Here is a 19,565-nt window from a genome sequence, read left to right as displayed (position 1 = left end):
AGACCGGTCTTTGCATCAATAATTCCTGGCGCCGCTCCCGGCTTCGCCCGAGCCAGACATCCGGCCCCGGGCCAGAGAATGATGTCTCATCCACATATCTTTGATCTCCAAACCCTCTGGCCACCCTGAGCCCCGGCTCCCCGCGGAGTCAAACGGGGAGGGGCGGGGGGGAGACTCACAGGCTACCCTGTTGACCCGCAGCTTAGCGTCAAAGTCCTGAAAGAAAGGGGATTCTCAGCATCACCCCCACCTGCCCGGCCCTACACTACACCCCTCAGCTAACAAAAGACGTCTCTAGATTGCCTTAATAATAATCATACTTTCATCTTAACCTAACACGTTACCCTCATATAATCAACTGTCAGCCTCTGGTCCTTGTCACGTGCATATTCAATGTCTGTATTTTTGCCGAAACATTATAAAGTTTTATAAGCTACATATTTTGCTATGTGATCTTTCCTTCTTCCTTCACCTACTGTTTCCTTCCTTTCTACTCCTTGAGGACAGTAGCAGCCAGGGGTTCTTTCTGTACCTCCCTACCCCCCCATCGTGTAATCGTAGATTTGCATATATGCACATATTTGTATGACTCTTTAACCCAAATTATGTCCGTTAATCCTCACAAGGACTCTGCGACAAATTATGCCCATATTAGAGCTGAGGAAACTGAGGTTATGATTTCATTTTAAGCCTCTGTTTATTGAATGCTTACTACTTACGGGATTCTACGCTCAATGTTATTATCCCTTAATCTTCACAACGTGTTACTTGCACTTGAGGAAACAGATTAGAGGGCTCAAGGAAAATTATAAACAAGTAAATAGTAATACAGCCGATTGTGATTCCAAAGCGCAGGGTCTTGTCACACATCACTCCTCAAAATGCCCTCTGGATTGAAGGGAATTCAGAGAAGTGAAATTGTTATGTTAAAATGGTGGTGGGATGATAAGTGGATTATTACGAGCTTCCTGTTATGTTACTGTGTTATTTTAATAATTGTGTTGTTTGCTTACAGATAAAACAGCAGATATTACAGATATGAAAATATCCAAGTTGCAGACCACATTACAGCCTTCTAAACTATAGAGCAGGATACAAAGATGAGATCAATTAAAATGTTGTAAATATGGTTTATTGGTTTCCTTTTTCTTGTTTTATTAATTTAATATTATTAATCCTGAGAGTAGTGCATCAGTAGTTGGAAAAGGTCAAACCATAGTGAGATGCAGGTTGGAGTTAATAATCTCCCTTGGGCTTCCCTGGTGGCACAGTGATTAAGAATCTGCCTGTCAACGCAGGGGACACGGGGTCGAGCTCTGGTCCGGGAAGATCCCACATGCTTCAGAGCAACTAAGCCCGTGCGCCCCAACTACTGAGCCTGTGCTCTAGAGCCCGTGAGCCACAACTACTGAGCCTGCGAGCCACAACTACTGAAGCCCATGCGCCTAGAGCCTGTGCTCCGCAACAAGAGAAGCCACCGCAATGAGAAGCCCGCGCACCGCAACAAAGAGTAGCCCCCGCTCGCCGCAACTAGAGAAAGCCCGCATGCAGCAATGGAGACCCAACGCAGCCAAAAATAAATAAATTAATTTATGGGGGAAAAAAAAAAATCTCCCTCGGCCCTCCTCTCCCACTCCTTTCTCCTAAGGTAACTGGTGTGGATATTCCTAAACTTTATGCCCATGAAAATATTTAAACAGATACAGGGAATTCCCTGGCTGTCCTGTGGTTAGGACTTTGTGCTTTAACTGCCGAGGGTGTGGGTTCAATCCCTGATCGGGGAACTAAGATCCCTCAAGGTGTGGGGTGCAGCAAAAAATAAAAATAAACAGATATAGAAGTCATTACATTTGTTTGCAATCATACTATTCCTACTCCTCTGCAACTTGCAAATGTGTCATTTATCTGCTGAATAGACATTTTAATCATTCCATGAGGCTGCTGACTCATTTGCATAACATCCAGCCATTTATCTATTCAGCCATTACTGTATTTCTTCAAAAGCTCCTTTTGGAGAGAGAACACCCTTTCCCCTTCATTACTTCTCAGTATCAAAGCCTTTCCCTGCCTCCGGACACATTTGTGACCTTTCTGGGAAGGGCAAATTCCCTCAGGCTCTTACTGGAGGCGTCTGAACTCTGGGCCAGCCAACTCTGCATTGTCTGGGTTCCTCTTCCTTGCCCACATTCTGGCTGCTAGCAAGACATGGGCTGATCCCAACGTCACTGTCATCTTTCCTGACGTGCTCTCTAGGCGAGCTCTAAAAGCTCCTGTCTTTTCAGGAGGTAGGAGACGGGGAGGCTCGCACTGCAGCAGCCCCTGAAGAAATCCTTCCAAACTCAACACTAAAGAGAGCTCCTGGGGACCAGCACAGCTTTAGTCGCTGGACAGGGGGTGTTTTCTGGCCCCTACTGACCAGGCTCAGGCCCTCTGCCCCTCTGCTGGGTGAAGGCCTCTCTATCTCCAGCCACCTCTGCCTCACTTGCTGCAGAGATCCTAAAACCTCATCACATCCTTCCTCGGCTCAGAAACTTTCAATGGCTTCCCATTTTCTCCCGACTAAAGCCCCAGTTTTTTAACCACAGAGACCTAGGAAATTCATCATTTTTGAAGGGTAACATCTGTCCCCAAACCACACCCTCCTTCTTCTAGATGCTATGGAAGTTTCCACACCAGAAATTCAAGAGCTATCTTCTCCTTTACCTATTATTCACTAATTCCAGTGTCCTGGCCTTCCTGCCTCAAACATACTTCTCAGGTTGCTCTAATTCTCTCCACTCCCACTACCGACAGCTCTCTTTCTCATTCCTACCCTTCCCCACCAAGCCTTCGCTAGGGCTGTTCCCACTGTCTTTCCAATCTTTGTCTTTTTTGTCTGTCGAAGATAATTTTATTTTTTCACCAGATGAATGTTGAGCCATATTGTCTGACAGTAAATAGCAAGACATACATCTATAGAACTACTTTTGGTCCATGCTGTCAATGCCTTAATATTTGCTATTACAGAAACACATGGATCCAATTAATTTAACTGCAGGAAATTGCAAAGAAGAACTAAAACAGTCTTATTTTATTCCACTAGAGATTATGATGTGGTTGATGAAAATATTCCTCATGACCTCCAAAGGGTTTACAAGTCCATCTTTTCTTAGCGCACCAGCCCGTGCAGGGGAATCAGAGAAGGAAGCTACTCTGCTGCTCTAAGAAGCGGCGCTGAGCCAGGGATGAGGGATGCTAAGGCTGTTGGAAGTAGCCAGGCGCATAATGCCCTAGGTTTATTGGGTTTTTTTGTTGTTTTTTTTGCGGTACGCGGGCCTCTCACTGTCGTGGCCTCTCCCATTGCGGAGCACAGGCTCCGGACGTGCAGGCTCAGCGGCCATGGCTCACGGGCCCAACTGCTCCGCGGTATGTGGGATCTTTCCGGACCGGGGCTCGAACCCGTGTCCCCTGCATTGGCAGGCGGACTCTTAACCACTGCGCCACCAGGTAAGTCCCACATGTAATTTATTGAATACAGTACTGAAGTGAAAAACAGGATGGCTGTCTGGGTACAGCACTGTTGTAAGTGTATCATCGTTTCCCTTCCTGATTGGCTGGCTGACTTCTGTCCAGCATCATGATAGTTTATCTACCACTCGCCCTGGAAAAGATCAAAATTTAAAATTCGACGTACAGTTTCTACCAAATGTGTATCGTTTTTGCACCACTGTAAATTTGGAAAATCATAGGTGGGGAACTTCCGTATTCACTTCTAGGGGAAAAGGTGAAAAGGAGTCCCCTGGTGGCAGCTGCAGTAGTTGCAGGGCTAGAACCTGAAGCGGGAAGTCTCCTTAAGCAGTCCCGTGCAAATCTAGTTCTAGAAAGAGTAAACGTCACCAGACATAAGCCAGAAAACGTCCAGAGTTCCTGCTTCGCCCTTGACTTACTCCAGGAGTAAGACTGAGTCGCTCTATGGCCGGTGGTTGGATTGAAAGCTTGTTCTGTCCCCAATTTACTTGGAGAAATAGAATCACTTTCGGTGTAAATGCATCCAAAGTATCACTGAGAAACAATCTGGGAAAAGAAAACTGTCCGAACATCCTAAATGTCTGCTGTTCTCCTAGGAGGCAAAGGGCAGGCTTGGTTACTGACCTCTGGACCAGCACTCCCGTGCTGCTGCCTTCCTGAATGAGGGAACCTGGAAACTAGAAGCCCTGCGGGCTCCCGTGGCTCCCCCATCGGGATCTCTCCCCTGCAGGCCAGGCTGGCGGCCGGGGATGTAACGCACTCCAGTAAAAGATGGAGAGGGAGGTAGGCTAAAGCAGACAGCATCAGACAGAGCCACATGGATGCTAGTGTCCCAGCCCACTTCTCCTCTCACTTAAATTAAACCTTAAGGTCCCGTTCCTTTAGAAAACTTCCAGGATTTGAGATTTTTGTTTTTTTAAAAATTTTTTTTAAAAATTCAAACAAAGTCACAAAAATTATAATCATCCTCATCTGTTCACTCAGTCCCATGTAATTTTTTTTCATCTTGATCTTTTGTTAGCACTTTTATGAATTCATCAGTTTTCCATTAGAGTTCTGAAAATGCTTATTCATTCATTTCAGCAGTATAGTCAGTTACCAGAAACCTGTGCTTGTCAGAGTCTTTTCCATGAATTCCTTGAAGATGAAACCCTTTTATAGGAACATTTTTGCAAAAGCATCAGAGTACACCCAGAACTGTCTGTAAATGACAGAAGACTTAAAAGCGGCCACGGTTAAAGATTTGATGAAAGTTCATAATAATTTATGTTTTTAACATCAGGATTGTTCAGCCATCTTTTCTCCTTCACTTTGCCAAATATTTATTGCAGTGACCGGTGCATTTCTTTTCCTCCTTACTTGGCTATTTCCTGAGGGCTGCAGCTATGTGAGTTACACGTTATGTTTTCCAAATTCAATTCGACAAATACGTAATCAAGTACCAGACATTATGATAGATGTTACTGGGCTTACAAGAAGGTGTGTCCCTACCCTCTGGGACCTCAGCTATTTAGGAGGTTGATTTGCACCAGTTACAGGCGCATCTGAGGACTGACAATGGTTAAGTGTTATTAAGTACAAAGTGTTAAAGGGAGAGGCAAGTGTGGAGGGAGGGGACTTGGAAAGATGCCAGAAAAGCAACAACTTGAAGGGAGGTAGGGTTTGGAGTCGGGAGAAAGGGCCCTGGGTGAGAACGCAGGAGACTCCATGCCGGCTGAGGAGTTGCTAGGTCCTGCTAGCCCAGCCCCTTAACTTCCCATGGCTGCTTTCATCCTAGTGGCCAGCAAAGGCACAGGCAGAATTAAAATGAAAGAAGGCCTGATTATATCATGTAAGATATTTGCAAACCTTTGGACAACTTGGTGCAAGGGAATAGACAAAACCCTGACTAGGAACTGGAATTCCTGGGATCTGATCCCAGTTCTGCTCTGATTGGCTTTGTGATCTTGGGCAAATTACACCTTTCTGGACCCGAGTTTCACCATAAGAAGAATGGCAATAGTAACACCCATCACGGCGTTACTATAACATTTTCATAGCTAGCTCTCAGGGTGGTCGTGAGGGTCAAAGGGTCCACAGCTGGGACTGAGTGGGCAGACTGGGAAGAAATCAACAGGATCCCTCGCTGGGGTGAAGAGGAAAAAGGTAACTGAAGCAGGCCGACCAAGAGATGAAGCAGAGAGATGGGCTGGCCAGGAGCCAAGCAGGATGGGGAAGAAAGACAAAGTTAGAGACTCACTGCGAAGTGAGAGTGAGGACAGAGCACACAAAGATCTGCGACATGCGTGTCCAGCTTAAAAATGGCTCAAACTTTGTGGGTCAGACATTACGTACCTGTAAGATGGAAATAATCATGCATCTGACCCTTAAAGGTTGTGTCTAGCTGGTTTGTGCCCTCATGACACACGCCTCCTCATGGTACACGTCAGACACACTGTGATCCCAACACAACTGGCATCGCCAGAGCCTTTGCTCTTCGAGGTCTCCCTTTAGGGCAGGGTGCTCTTTATGCCCCTGGCACTGAGTAGGAACTGAGCTAATGTCTCTGGATTATGAGTCCAGTGAACTGTGAAAAGGACTTGGTCCTGTCAAGTCCTTGGGAAATGACAAGAAGATGCCTGTTTAGAACAGGTTAGGAGTAAGCTTTCTTGAGCGTAGGGTTATGACTGTTCTTAGACCTATGATCCCATTTTATAAACCTGAAAAACTACCATTTCAGGGCTAGTTCCCCCCAAAATAACAATCAACCATAAATCATTTTTTAAAGTTTTATTAAATCATTTAGACTTGAAAGAAGTCACAATAGTTAACACACTTAAGTGCGTTCTATACACCACCAACCCAAATGGATTGAGTTCAGAATTTTTATAAATAAAAAATAAACATATTTACAGTGGAAAATAAAAACATGTTAGCAAGTTAGATGATTAAACTGTTATCTACAGTCAGTTTTGGGAAAAAACCAACCTACAGTATTATATTTAAGACACTTAAGATTTCGTTAGATTTTAAAAGTCCATAATTGAAGAAGTTAGTTGTAATATATGATTCATTTCTTACTACGGCTTTTCTCCTCCCCAAACCAGAACTTTTGACCAATTTACACAAAAAGCTTCATTTTCCCTTTACTGGAGGTAAAAGTACAAAAAGCTCTTAAACGCTCCCTAGAACCATCTAAGGAATAAAGCTATTTAATGCTACAAACGTCACTAGAAAACTAGCTATGGACATAAACCACTGTACAATTTGTGCCACTTGTCCTCCAAAATAATGCAGATTCCTTTTACCCACCAGGGACAAAAACGGAGTCAGCTTTTTTGGAAATCAGTTTCAAAATCACCACTGTCATCTCTAGAAAGTGTACTTCTAGAACAGTATAGTTACTACATGTAGGGACTTTCATTTTTCTGTACTACAAAAATATTTCCATTTTATAATTCTCTCTATACATTTTAGGGGTTGCTTCCACCTCCTTAGACAAAACGTGAGGGCTAGGATGCTTGGCCGGCCGATTTCAAGAGACCAACGAAGGAAAAGGACCACGTGTGATCTAGTGACAGCCCTCTCCTTGAGCAGAGCAAAAATCAAAGAGTTGGCTCAAAGGTTTGAGCTCCAAAATCCAGTTTAAATTTGATTTAGAAAAATGAAATCGAGCAAAGAACAAAATTTTCAAGGTCACGATTTTGGAAAAATCAACATTCCTTCGAAGTGGGCTATTCCGTGTCACCTGTTAGGGAGGCGAGCAGAGCTTAAGGCTAATTGCTTGGCAAAGGGCTGTGGGAGCTGCTGGAGTGTCTTGACTGTTTTGTTCCTGATGAGCTCATGGAGCGAGACCTCTGTCTGAGAACTGTTTTTCCTGGAAACTCCAAGTCCTCGAATATAGCATTTTCAATAATGTTTGCAGCTTCAGGCCGTTCCGTAGGGGATGGGGAGAGCATGTCTTGCACCATTACATACTGAAAGATAAAAACTGTTTTGTAATAAAAGGGCCACTAACCAGCTGCCTAATTCAGAAGTCAGCCAGATGTTTCTATAACTATACTAAGTTTGCGAGCCAGTTTCTGACACAACTTCTCAACTCTGCTACTGAAATACAAAAGCAGCCACAGACCCTATATAAACAGGTGGGCCTGGCTGTGTTCCCATAAAACTTTATTACCAAAATAGGCAGCAGGCTGGATTTGGTCTGTGGGTCATAGTTTGCCCAACCCCTGCTCCAAATACACATGGACCATTTTGGGGTAATTGGTTGTTTTCTAACATATAATAAAAGGTCTTCAGTCACATCTTTGAAACGCAGGCATACTCTGACTTTTAAAATAAATTCATCTTACAATTGTATGTGAATGTACAATTATCTCAAAGATTTCAATTAAAAAATAACCATGCCAGTGATCAGTACCTAGCCCTTTTTACTGATTTTTTGAACCCCTTTAATATAACATGGATTATGATGAGCACCACCCCCCCCCCCGCCCCGGGATTGAATCATCGACTTTGCAAAATACACAACAGAATAGTTTTTGTAAAATAGATTTCACTTTAGGCCGGTATATCTCTATATTGTTATAAAGTTCATTTTTAATGCAACCCTTCGTTATACTTATAATACTGAAAGATCAATTAGACTTTTTCCAACTTGATGACTAGCCACACAGTCTAATTTACCTAAACTTCATTTACTAAGAAAATTCAAGATTTATCAACACATAAATTTAAAGTGATATGTTTGTGGACATATAATGAAATAAACAAAAGCTGCAAAAAGAAACTTGAAAAATTCATTACACACAGTTTTCACCATCAAGACCAGCTTAATTTTCCCTTCCCACTTCTTCTGGACCATTTACTGTGTCACCCTGAGGGGCGTAACTCCAACACACAAAATCAGTGGAAATTAGTGACTTTTTTAAAAAAAGAAGCCAGTTTTTAAGATCTCTCCCAAATTCACTAAGATAAAGAAATTAATGGCATGATCATAATGGCAACTCTACGGCTGTGAGGGTGAGCTAGGAGCTCAGCCTTATCGAAACACAAGGTTGCTACAGTTCCCAGATGGGGTGTCATGCAGCTTGGAGCACAGGGCACTGGGCCCAGGACCTGGGACCGAGTCACAGCCTTTGGTTTTAACAAGTTGTGTGTTCTTCGGATCAGGTCCCTTTCCTCTCTAGACCTTAGGCTTCCTCATCTGTAAAACGGGGAAACTGATGAGCTGACTGCTAAGGACGCTTCACGTTCTAAGTAAGATTCTAAAGAAAATAAAAGATGAGAATTAATACCAACCTCACAAGGATATTTCTGAGTAAATAGTGGTGGAAATTTGAGATCTCTTACATCAGTTAAGATCTGAAAAGAAAGAAAAGTGTTACTTATCTTTAAGTCTATTTTGATATGTGAATCTATTTAAACATAGAGAGATTTTTTTTAAATTTATTTATTTTATTTATTTTTGGCTGTGTTGGGTCTTATTTGCTGCTCACGGGCTTTCTCTAGTTGTGGCGAGCAGTACTCTTCGTTGCTGCGCGCTGTCTTTCTCTAGTTGCGGCAAGTGGGGGCTACTCTTTGTTGCGGTGCGCGGGCTGCTCACTGCAGTGGCTTCTCTTGTTGCGGAGCACGGGCTCTAGGAACGTGGGCTTCAGTAGTTGTGGCACACGGGCTCAGTAGTTGTGGCTCACGGGCTCTAGAGCGCAGGCTCAGTAGTTGCGGTGCACGGGCTTAGTTGCTCTGCAGCATGTGGGATCTTCCTGGACCAGGGCTCAAGCCCGGGTCCCCTGCACTGGCAGGTGGATTCTTAACCTCTGCCACCAGGGAAGCCCACATTTGTGTTCTTAAGCGGGTAACTTTTTCTACTAGTCACTAACCTCTTGTATTTGATATAAAAAGACATAGTCCTTTTTTTTTTTTGCGGTACGCGGGCCTATCACTGTTGGGGCCCCTCCCATTGCAGAGCACAGGCTCCGGACGTGCAGGCTCAGCGGCCATGGCTCACGGGCCCAGCCGCTCTGCGGCATGTGGGATCTTCCCGGACCGGGGCACGAACCCGTGTCCCCTGCATCGGCAGGCGGACTCTCAACCACTGCGCCACCAGGCAAGCCCTCTTTTTTTTTTTTTTTTTAGTGAAGAAAACCAAGTCAATTATGCTAAATTCTGAATATAAAATTAAACTAGTTATTTGAGAAATTTTCATACAAACAGGACAACAGGGCCCACCGTGTGTGATTGCTCTGAGACTTAAATGAGGTAATTCAGGCAAACTACTTAGCACAGTGCCTGATGTTCCTTTTGTAATGATGATAAAAACCAGTTTTGAGAAATGAAATAAATTAAATATGTCTTCATATTTCTTGAGAAATAAGCTGGAGTGTACTTGAACAAAAATATGAACTGGGTTGGCATTTGTCACTTCCCACTAAAGGGAAACAGATACTTCACTAGAAGAATCTATGCTGCAGGCCCTAGAAGGGAGGGTTTCACCTGCTAATAGGTAGGTCGTACCAAACTAAGTGCAAATAAATGCTTGAGTCTGGACTCATGGAATTAATTTTTAATCACATAACATTCTTAAAGTTTTTATTTTATAACTTAGAATTTAAAAGAGACCTTGGCCATAACTCAATGGGGGAACAGAGAGTCTTTTCAACAAAAAGCATAAGCACAAAAGAAAAGAATGGTAGGCTGAACTTTAAAATTAAAATCTGCTACCCTGCGAAAGACACCATTAGGAAAATGAAATGGCAAGCCACAGACTGGAATAAACTAGTCACAATACATATACTTGGCAAAGGACTTGAAAAGACTGTCAAGGTCATTAGTTATCAGAGCAATGCAAGCTTAAACCACAGTATGACTCCATTATACCCCAATAGAATGTCTAAAAATGGAAAGACTGAAACATAAGTGTGGAGTATGTGGAGGACCTAGGTCTCTCCTACGCTGCTGGTGAGGATATGAAATGACACTTTCTTATAAAGTTAAACCACTTACCACAGAGCTTATCAATCCTACCTCGTAATTACCCGAGACTAAGGATACATATGTATGTCTACAAAGAGACTTGTTCACAAATGTTCACAGCAACTTTAGTCGTAAATGTTTCTCAACAGGTAACTGGACACATGAACTGTGGTATATATACCATGGAATATTAATAAAAAGGAAGGAACTACTGACTTCATAGTGAGTCAAAGAAGGCAGACACAAAAGAGGATAGACATGTATGATTCAATTTATACGAAACTTTAGAAAAGACAGAAAACAGATCAGCAGTTGCCTGGGATCCAGGTGGAGCCTGGAAAGACAGGGGACTGACTGGGAAGGACCCAAAAGGCAACTTTCTGGGGTGATACAAATGTTCTATATTTTGAATGTAGTGGTGATTATGTGGATGTATAAATGTGTCAAAACTCATAAAAATGTACAAAGTGGGTATGTTGTATGTATGTAAATTATGTCTCAATACAGTTAATTTAAAAAAAAGATCTTGGTCAAATCATTGAATAGTCTCTTTTACATTTACTAATGGAATTTCAGAGGGGTTCTGGCTAAACATGGCAGATTTTCTACTATATTTCTAGTAAGCATTTTCACTAAAACAAGTGCCAAGGAAGGTAAAATGTACTGTAAGGACGTAAAATGTACTATAAGGATGACTGCAGTGGAAGAATAGATTACATTTTTGAAAGAGAGAAAGCAGTGGAAGCATAGCAGCTTCTTTAGCAGAACAGGAAGGTAAACCAGGCTGCCTGTGAGGGATAAAGCCAACAAAGAGGGAACTGATTAGCTGAGCAGAACCTGCTGGGCATGGGGGTGAGGCTCAAGGATGGCAGCAGGAGAGCCGTCGAAAGGTCTGTATACGGACGGAGTGACATATCCCCAGATAACACATAAGGTTTGCTCTCTGGAGAAACAGAACCCAGGCATTCCAGACTTAGGGTTGACAGAACGAGGATGAGTCGGGGGTGGGCATGGAACACAGAAGGATGCAGTGAAGATCTGCATGTGGAACAGTAAGAACTCTCCACACCCCATCCCGACTCTTTCTCAGGCAGGAGAATGAGAGCTTCTTCTCTGGAGAAAATGAGGAAAGGCCTATAGATGCTGACATGTGGGAGTTCGGCGCCCCACACCCCAAAGTACGAACTGGATCGTTACCCCTACAGTGATGTCCACTTCTAGTCACCATTTTAGAGCCCTATTCTTCTTCCATTTTTTTTTTTTTTTTTCTGTTCTTTTTGGCTGTGCTGCACGGCTTGCAGGAATCTTGGTTCCCGGACCAGGGATCGAACCCGGGACACGGGAGGGAAAGTGCCGAGTCCTAACCACTGGACCACGAGGGAATTCTCCAAGAGCCCTATTCTTAAATATGAATGGACAGCTAAGGATTACCAGCATGAGAAACACACACACACAAATCATTAAAAAACTCAGAGACGCTGGTAGGGAGGGAAGTAAGTGTGACTATAAGGGGGTAGCAAGACGGAGTTTTCTGTGTTGATGTGACAGTTCTGTATCTGGACTGCAGTGGTGGTTACACAAACCTGTACTGAAATAAAATAACATGGAACTACATACATACACTGTACCAATGCCAAGTTTGTGTTGTACTGTAATTATGTCAAATGTAACTGTCAGCAGAAAGTGGGTGGAGGGTATCTCTCTGTCTTTGCAACTTCCTGTGGATCTATAATAATTTCAAAACGGAAAGTTAAAAAAAATATACCCAGAGGAAAGAGACAATATAGGGGGAAGAAAACTTAAAATATATACATACATGTAACTGAGATTCTCAGCAATGTGAAGATACTGAATTCATGTAAACAGAGCGAAATACTATAAAAACGGTACAATCTTGGACAATAAAAATTGGATTGTCAAAATAAAGGACTTAGGAAAGTCAGAATAACAAGTTAAAGAACTCCTGCAAAAAACAGTACAGTGCTTCCTTGGTGGCGCAGTGATTAAGAATCCACCTGCCAATGCAGGGGACACGGGTTCAAGCCCTGGTCCGGGAAGATCCCACATGCCACGGAGCAACTAATCCCGTGCGCCACAACTACTGAGCCTGCGCTCTAGAGCCCGCGAGCCACAACTACCGAGCACTGATAAAACTAAAGCCCTAAAGATTCCAGAAACGAAAATGTAACAGGTCCAAGATACCCTATATTAAAAAATCAGGCATCAGAATGGTATCTGCTTTTCAACAGCAGCGCTGGCAGCTGTAAGGAAATGGGGCAATGCTCTCAAGGTTCTGAAGGAAAGTTATTTTCCATCTAGAATTGGAACCTGGCCAATTTATCAGTTACGTATGACAATGGAAAAAAAGGTACATTTTCAGATACCTGAGGACTCTAAAAATTTCTTTCTCATACATTGTTTCTGAGGAATTTACTGCAGAATGTGCTCCAGCAAAATAAAAGAATAGTGCAAGAAAATAAAACAAAGCAAAACATGGAAGCTAGGAAACAAGGGATCCAAGCCAGGAGAGTAGGGAAGTGCATCCTTGGATGACAGCTCACAGAAGGTCTAGGGGGCAACTGGCCCAGACTGGAGAACAAAGCTTTGAGAAGAAAGACTCCAGGGGAAAACAAATTCAATCAATCAATCAATCAATCAATCTATCAATCTATCTATCTATCTATCTATCTACCTATCTACCTATCTACCTATCTATCTATCTACCTATCTACCTACCTACCTATCTACCTATCTACCTATCTACCTACCTACCTATCTACCTATCTACCTATCTAGATAAGCTATACTGAAGCACAGAGAAAATATTGTTTGATATGTGACAGACTTTTGCACATTTGTTAAAAATTACGGCAAAGGTTCATAGAAAACGAAGCAATTGAGAAAAGGCAATTCTGAAAAAAAGGATTGTATCAGAAAGAAAAGAAAGTCAGGGTACATTATTTGGTCTAGCATAGAACAATATTTGCATGGCTTAATTTAACCAAAAAATTTTTACATAACTACATATTTTCGAAAATGTGTTTATTGAAATAAAATTCACATAAATAAAATTCACCCTTTTAACCATTTTAAAGTGTATGAGTCTGTGATTTTTATTCTACTCACAATGTTGTACAACCATCACCACTCTCTAATTCCGGAACATTTTCATCACCCAAAGAAAAACCTTGTACTCATCAAGCAATCACTCTCCATCCCCTTCTACCCCCAGCTCCTGGCAACTACTAATCTACCTTGTCTCTATGCATTTGCCTATTCCGGACATTTTGCATAAATGGAATCATACAGTATGTGGTCTTTTATGTCCGCTTCTTTCACTTAGTGTGATGTTTCCAAGGTTCACCTGTGCTGTAGTATGTATCAGTATTTCATTCCTTTTTCATGGCTGAATAATATTTCACTGTATGGGTAAACCACATTTGCTTTGCCATTCATCAGCTGATTGACATTTCGATTGTTTCTACTTTCTGGCTATTATGAAAATGCTACTATGAACATTTGTGTACAAGTTTTTGTGTGGACCTATGTTTTCATTTCTCTTGGGTATATACCTAGGAGTAGAACTGCTGGGTCATATGGTAATTCCATGTTTTAACTTTTTGAGGAACTGTCAAACTGTTTTCCACAGTGGCTGCATCATTTTACATTCTTACCAGCAATGCATGAGGGTTCTAATTTCTCCATCTCCTCGCCAACACTTCTTTTCCGTTTTTGTTTTGTTTTGTTTTATTCTAGCCATCCTAGATGGTGTGAAGTGGTATCTCACTGTGATTTTGATTGGCATTTCCCTGATGAATAATGGTGTTGTGCTTACTGGTCATTTGTAATCTTCTGCAGAGAAATGTGTTCAAGTCCTTTGCCCATTTTTTAATGGGGTTGTCTTTTTGTTGTTGAACTGTAACAGTTCTGTATATATTCTGGATACTAGAACCTTATCAGATACATGATTCACAAATGTTTTCTGTGGGTTGTATTTTCACTTTCTTTTTTTAAATAAATATATTTATTTTAATTATTTATTTTTGGCTGCATTGGGTCTTCGTTGCTGAGCGCAGTCTTTCTCTAGTTGTGGTGAGCGGGGGCTACTCTTTGTTCCGGTGTGCGGGCTTCTCATTGCAGTGGCTTCTCTTGTTGCGGAGCATGGGCTCTAGGCGCACAGGCTTCAGTAGTTGTGGCTCGCGGGCTCTAGAGTGCAGGCTCAGTAGTTGTGGCACATGGGCTTAGCTGCTCCGTGGCATGTGGGATCTTCACAGACCAGGGCTCGAACCCATGTCCCCTGCATTGGCAGGCGGATTCTTTTTTTTTTTTTTGGCAGGCGGATTCTTAACCACTGCACCACCAGGGCAACCCTATTTTCACTTTCTGCATAGTGTCTTTTGATGTCCTTACAACTACACAATTTTTTTAAAAAATACTTTGTTTTTTAAAATTTATTTATTTTTGGCCACACCGTGAGGCATGTGGGATCTCAGTTCCCTGACCAGGGATCAAAATCGAACCCGTGTCCCCTACAGTGGAAGCGCGGAGTCCTAACCACTGGACCACCAGGGAATTCCCTATAACTACTTAAATTTTGATGCCATATGATTCCTGATCCTTTAACATACGTTGGGCCTGTTTTATTTTCCTTTCTGGAAGCTTTTAGTGCCTTTACCTCTGGTATTCTGAAATTTAGCCACTTTGATTTTCAAATTATTTTCTTTTTTTCCTATTTATTGTATAGAACACTTGGTAGGTCCTTTTGGTTCTATGTGAGAACTACATCCTGTTCTACCGTGGCCAGGAGTCAACAGATAAGGTCTAACACTGATAAATTAAGAAATGGTGATAAGGACATAAACTTTGGAAATACAGAAGTAAGTACAGGCACAACAGCTGGAAAAGTGGAGGGTAACCGCTTATGAAGTACGGGGAAGAATGTGACAGAGGTCTACTTTTAAAAGACTTTCAGTACTGTTTTCCTTAAATGCCATCATCTTGGTTTATTTTGAGACGGGGAAAAAAAAAAAACCTAATCATGCTTTAGTTTGCCACCTTTTAAGTATGTGAGTGTATGGCCACTTGTCCTCTGGAAAATTCTTCTGTAACCAACCAACACCGTCACCCTCCCTCGCTTACCCTGTGCTTTGCACTTATTACAAATTTAAGCAACAACAAGGAACAGACAACTCGACTCAACAATTGTTGAAGACTGAGCTTTCTGTGGACGCAAACAGTCGACAAATCCTTTCTGCGTCACTCACGTGACCTCTTCTACGTCAACCAGTCTGCTGGTATTAGGAGTAAGTTACTCTTCTTCTAAAACCTTTCTTTTGTGAATTTAAGATTTAATGTTTTCTTTTTCTACCTTTTTTGAGGGGGGAACACTTACCCTGACCCTCTCCATATGAGTGCCGAACGGGTACAGCAATTCAAACAGAATGAGGCCTAAAGAAAAGATGTCCACTTTATGAGAGTAGTTGTTGCCATGAATCTGAAATCCCAAATAAAGAAGAAATATCAGGAAAACATTCACGGAGATAGTACAACGGATAATACGGCATCAGTGAATCTAAGTGTACGTAGAAATGCTAGCAAAGAGTTAATCATCTCTCAAGCCTCTTTTCTTCAATTCACCACAGCAAGAGTAATTAAAGTACTCAGCATTACAGAAGGAAGCCCAGGTATAGCTCTGAGATATGCATCAGTAAAATAGGCCCAGCGGAAACCTGGAGCCAGGAGCCCGGAAGAGCTGCTCCCCCTTCCCCTGGGGTGAAGCTTTTCAAAGCAAGCACTATCTAAAGCGAATCTCTCATTTCTAACCATCTTAGTCCTCACCTATTTTTATGAGAAAATCTTCATTACTCCAAACCACTAATCAACCGTGGTTAGCCCTCATTACGGCACTTAATTATGGACTTCACTGCATTCTTGGTTGTATTTTTCATGTGTGTTATTTCTTATGCTTCACAACTAGATTATAAAGTCCTGGAGGGAAGGGAACTGCTTCTTTTGAATTCTCACCATCCAGCACTGGGCTAAGTACAGAGAAGGCCCTCAATAAATACTTACTTGTTAAAATGAACAAATGAATTACAACCCAACTACTCTATTAAACAAAGCCTCATTCAAATTAAAAGTGACCTCCTGTGGACTCAGAAGAACTCTTTTATTTGAGAAAATGACTCTAGGCACATAAGGACACTTGGCAAAGGCCAAGGAAGCCCTCCCTTTGGGGGATCACAAGGTATTTGTCAGGGATGAGGAACCCTTTACAACCTCCTCTCTAAACTACACTTGATACCTGTCTCCCTGGTTCCTTCTGAGACCCAGCCTGCCTTTCTGCTTATAGACTATCAGGTGGGAAGTTCCAGTGACTGCAACAGGCTACACCATCTTCCTCCCTTCCCTTAGCTGTTACTGGGGTCTGGGAAGCATTCAAAGAAAATATGTTCAAAACAGAGTTTGCAGGGGTACAGTGAAAAGGACACCTCATACACTATCTGGAGAATATTAATTAACGCACCTTCATGAAAGCAACCTGGCAATAAGTGGTTACTACCACTTAATGGTTCTATTTAAATTTCATCCACCCCAGGGTAGACGGAAATGCAGACAGAGATTTGTACACAGGGATGGTTATCACAGTGATGTTCCTAACAGCAAAATGTCTAAGTCACTAAAACATCCAAAACAAATGTCTCCCTTCTTAAACTCGCTTTTAATAGGTAACACATTCACATGATTCAGAAAGAAGTATACAGTCAAGCTTCCCTCCTGTCCATCCCTTATCTGCCCAGTTCCCACCAGTCACTTCCCCTCTACCTACCGCCCCCAAAACTATTTGTTTCCTGTACATCCTTCCAGAGCTCTTTATATAAACATAAGCAAATATATAGCTATCTTTCCCCCCTTTACACACTACACACACATTTCTGCCCCTGGCTTTTTTCACTTAGGAGATTCTTTTTTAACTCTTACCTATCTAAAAATGCCTAATTTCTTTTATATGAATAACTTTATGGCCAGAAACATGATTTGTGGGTCACAGCTGTTTTTCATCCAAACTGTAAATGTTGATTTATTGTCCTCCAGGGTTGAGTGTTATAGAAAACAAGCTCTTTAAGCTGTAACGTGCTTTTTTATCGTACCTAAATACTTACACTATTTTTCCCTTATCTTGAAATTCCAGATGTCTAAGTATAGGGTTCTGTTAAAAAATTTCTTTAATTAAATAAAAAAATAAAATTTATGCATAAAAAAGAAAACACTTGAATAATGCAAACAACTTAAGAAGTCTAACAGGATACTGTACAACAGTAAAATAAAGGCCAGCTCCTATGACTGGTCTCTGATATGACCTTCCAAAGATAAACTAATCCATCAGTTCTCAAAGTGTGGTCTGTGGATCCCTGGGGACTCCAACACCATTTCAGGAGGTCTACAAAGTCAAGACTGTTTTCACAATAATTCTAAGACATGATCTGTCTTTTCACTGTGTTGACATTTGCACTGCTGAACCTTAGCATGAACCAAGGCAGCAGCACCAAACCATACTAGTAGTAATTATGTTCTTCAATGAAAGGAAGGAAGAAAGGGAGGGAGGGAGGGAGGCAGGAAGGAAGGGAAAAAGGAAGGGAGGAAGGAAGACAGTTTCACTTAAAATGTCCTTGCTGAAGCAGTAAAAATTATTAATTTTATTATATCTCCCCCCTTAGGTATGCATTTCTTTAATATTCTGTGTGACAAAATGGGCAGTATTCATAAAGCATTTCTGCTCCACACCGAAGTACAACGGTTGTCTCAATAGAAAGCATTTGTGCAATTGTTTGAGTTACTATATGAACCAGATGCTCTTTTCATCGAGCTCCATTTTGACTTGAAAGAACAACTGGTAGACAAACTGTGGTTATTCATACTTGGATACCTGACAGATATTTTCTTAAAGATGAACAAAGTGAGAATGGAACTTCAAGGAAGACTGACAGCATTTGTTGCCAAAAATAAAAGTTGAGCTTGGAAGTGAATGTCAGAATTTTGAAAAATTTTTGTCCATCACTGGGAACCTGACAGCTTCCTAATACTTAAAGCCTTTTCTGGTGAGACTGGTGGTGATATTAACCAGAGTGATTTTTTTAATACTGTATAGTGAATTGTGACAACTTTTGGAAAAGATGCATAACTTAGGGAACCAATAGTTTCCAAATGACCAATGCACAATTTTATAAAATCATGCGTGGGTCAAAGGTCCATTCAATGTGCAAAGTGGACCAACGGATGTTAAGGTAACAGAATACAAAATGTTCACTGCTATAGTTTTAGATTCAGAGCAAATGACTCTTCAGAAACTTTTGCTTATTGTATTTTGATATGCTGTCAAAGAAGAATCCCCACAACTACCTGAAAATGGTATTAAAATATTCCTCCTTTTCCAACTGCCTATCTATGCGAAGTCAGATTTTCTTCATATACTTCAACCAAAATAACATAGTGCAAGGGATTAAATGGAAAAGCAGATATGAAATCTCTTTTAAGTCAGACAGTAAAGAGCTTTACAAAAATGTAAGTAAATGCCACTCTTCTCACTAGTTTTCTTTCGGAAAATATTTGTTTTTCAGAAAATATCTTGAAGATGTGATAGATTTAATACTGTCATTTTTAACTGAATTAAAAATTTTACAAATTTCTATTTTAATCTCTAATATGGCAAATACTGATGGATAAAATTCCTTAAGAAAAATTCTTGAGCTCTCTATCATGTTTACAAGTATGAACAGGCATTGATCAGAAAGTCTGAGAACCGCCGATCTAAGCATATGTAAGCCTGTGAATACCATCAGCGTAGTGGTGGCCAGGGATGCTGTGCTGAAGCTCCCAGGATGCCTTGCTCCCACCACTCTTCCAGTCTCTGTGCAGTTTATGGAGCTTTTCCTTGGAAGACTAAGCATCCCACAAGGCAACATAGCTCAGCCTGTCCACCTTTATTTCCTGCCATGGTACGTTCTGGAAGCTGCCTGTGGATTATTGTAGAGAATAGCTTAGAACACTACCTCCAGCTGGCTCTGAAAACAGTTCCTGCATAGTTCACACAGGGTGAATGACAA

The 19,565-nt window shown here is 41.7% G+C and overlaps 1 protein-coding gene and 1 long non-coding RNA gene across 3 annotated transcripts in view; both read right to left on the bottom strand.

Moving 5' to 3' along the window:
- EIF2AK3 (eukaryotic translation initiation factor 2 alpha kinase 3) overlaps positions 1 to 19,565 on the bottom strand; it is a 75,420-nt gene continuing 55,855 nt past the window's right edge. Inside the window, exons 15-17 of one of the 2 annotated variants that reach the window (XM_067704427.1) lie at positions 15,854 to 15,955; positions 8,791 to 8,853; positions 6,262 to 7,463 (exon numbers count right to left, since the gene is read on the bottom strand). In XM_067704427.1, the coding sequence (XP_067560528.1) occupies positions 7,263 to 7,463; positions 8,791 to 8,853; positions 15,854 to 15,955 (366 nt within the window). In that variant the 3' untranslated portion in view covers positions 6,262 to 7,262. Of the gene's footprint in view, positions 217 to 6,261; positions 7,464 to 8,790; positions 8,854 to 15,853; positions 15,956 to 19,565 lie in introns of those variants that run through there. The other variant, XM_067704428.1, reaches the window with a different exon arrangement.
- On the bottom strand, positions 11,702 to 15,846 carry LOC137205968 (uncharacterized). Its single transcript, XR_010934391.1, has 2 exons — positions 13,250 to 15,846; positions 11,702 to 13,133 (listed from the first exon to the last, which is right to left on the bottom strand). It is a non-coding gene; the product is annotated as an uncharacterized lncRNA (long non-coding RNA).

Source organism: Pseudorca crassidens, chromosome 14 (assembly GCF_039906515.1).
Source record: "Pseudorca crassidens isolate mPseCra1 chromosome 14, mPseCra1.hap1, whole genome shotgun sequence".
NCBI classification, from domain to species: domain Eukaryota; kingdom Metazoa; phylum Chordata; class Mammalia; order Artiodactyla; family Delphinidae; genus Pseudorca; species Pseudorca crassidens.
This window is presented reverse-complemented; position numbering and strand designations above follow the sequence as displayed.